The 1,110-nt window shown below is 50.6% G+C and overlaps 1 protein-coding gene across 1 annotated transcript; it reads left to right on the top strand.

Moving 5' to 3' along the window:
* Positions 1-528, top strand: LOC142428890 (cytochrome c oxidase subunit 5B, mitochondrial-like). Its single transcript, XM_075533785.1, has one exon. It carries the CDS (start codon positions 50-52, stop codon positions 437-439), a length of 390 nt encoding a protein of 129 aa, XP_075389900.1. The 5' UTR covers positions 1-49; the 3' UTR covers positions 440-528.
* The last annotated feature ends 582 nt before the right edge of the window (positions 529-1,110 follow it).

Here is a 1,110-nt window from a genome sequence, read left to right as displayed (position 1 = left end):
TCTGCCGAGCCTCTGCCCGGAAGTGCTTCTGCTGCTGGTAGCGGGCGTTATGGCCTCAAGGTTACTCCGCGGAGCTGGAGAGTTGGCCGCTCAGGCCCTGAGGGCCCGCGGCCCCAATGGGGTGGCCGCCGTGCGCAGTATGGCGACTAGAGGCGGCATCCCTACGGACGAAGAGCAGGCGACGGGGCTGGAGAGGGAGATCATGTTGGCCACACGCAAAGGGCTGGATCCATACAATATGCTTGCTCCAAAGGCAGCCACAGGCACCAAAGAGCACCCTAATTTGGTCCCCTCCATCACCAACAAGCGAATCGTGGGCTGCATCTGTGAAGAGGACAACAGTGCTGTCATCTGGTTTTGGCTGCACAAAGGTGATGCTCAGCGATGCCCTAACTGTGGAACCCAGTACAAGCTGGTGCCCCACCAGTTAGCCCACTGAGCCCCTGCACTGACTCACTCTAAACATCTTCTCTTCAATAAAGACTAGCCATTGCGTTGGCTCCTTCTCCAAAAAAAAAAAAAAGAAAATTCTATATGGCTAAAGAGTTGTATGAAAGTGTCAAATTGACAAGGGGTGGTCTGGGGTAGTTACATAATCTGGTGTCAATTTGAGAGGATTATGAGTGAAGGGGTGGAGTCTGTCTGTCAATCAGGCATGTCAAGAAGGCATGGCCTTCTCCTGAGAATTCTGGGAAATCCTCTATTTCTTCCTTAGAGGCAGGAGACACCTCTCTCTCTCCTCACTCCCTGGGAGACATTGCAGCTGAAAACACACATGGGACTACGCTAGTGCCCAAAGCTGGAGAAGCCACATGGACCTACCCTAATGTAACTAGACCTCTGAAGCTGGAGAAGCCACGTAGAGTGCCCAGTCAGTGCTCAGATGCTTACAACAAAGTGGATCCAAAGACTTTGTACCCACTAGCCTGTGATTGTCCTGCATTCGGCATCATTGCATATGAGTCTGAAGAGGGCTTTATAGATTGGTATCAGACACGTGGGCTAATATCGGACTTATGGGCTTGAATTGGACTGGGTTGGGATGCTTTCCCTTTATATAAAACTGTCCGATACACATATGAGTTTCTATGGATTTGTTTTTCTAATCTA

This window comes from Tenrec ecaudatus, chromosome 16 (assembly GCF_050624435.1).
Source record: "Tenrec ecaudatus isolate mTenEca1 chromosome 16, mTenEca1.hap1, whole genome shotgun sequence".
NCBI classification, from domain to species: Eukaryota; Metazoa; Chordata; class Mammalia; order Afrosoricida; family Tenrecidae; genus Tenrec; species Tenrec ecaudatus.
Note: the sequence above shows the minus strand (reverse complement) of the source record. Positions and strands in the feature narration are given on the sequence as shown.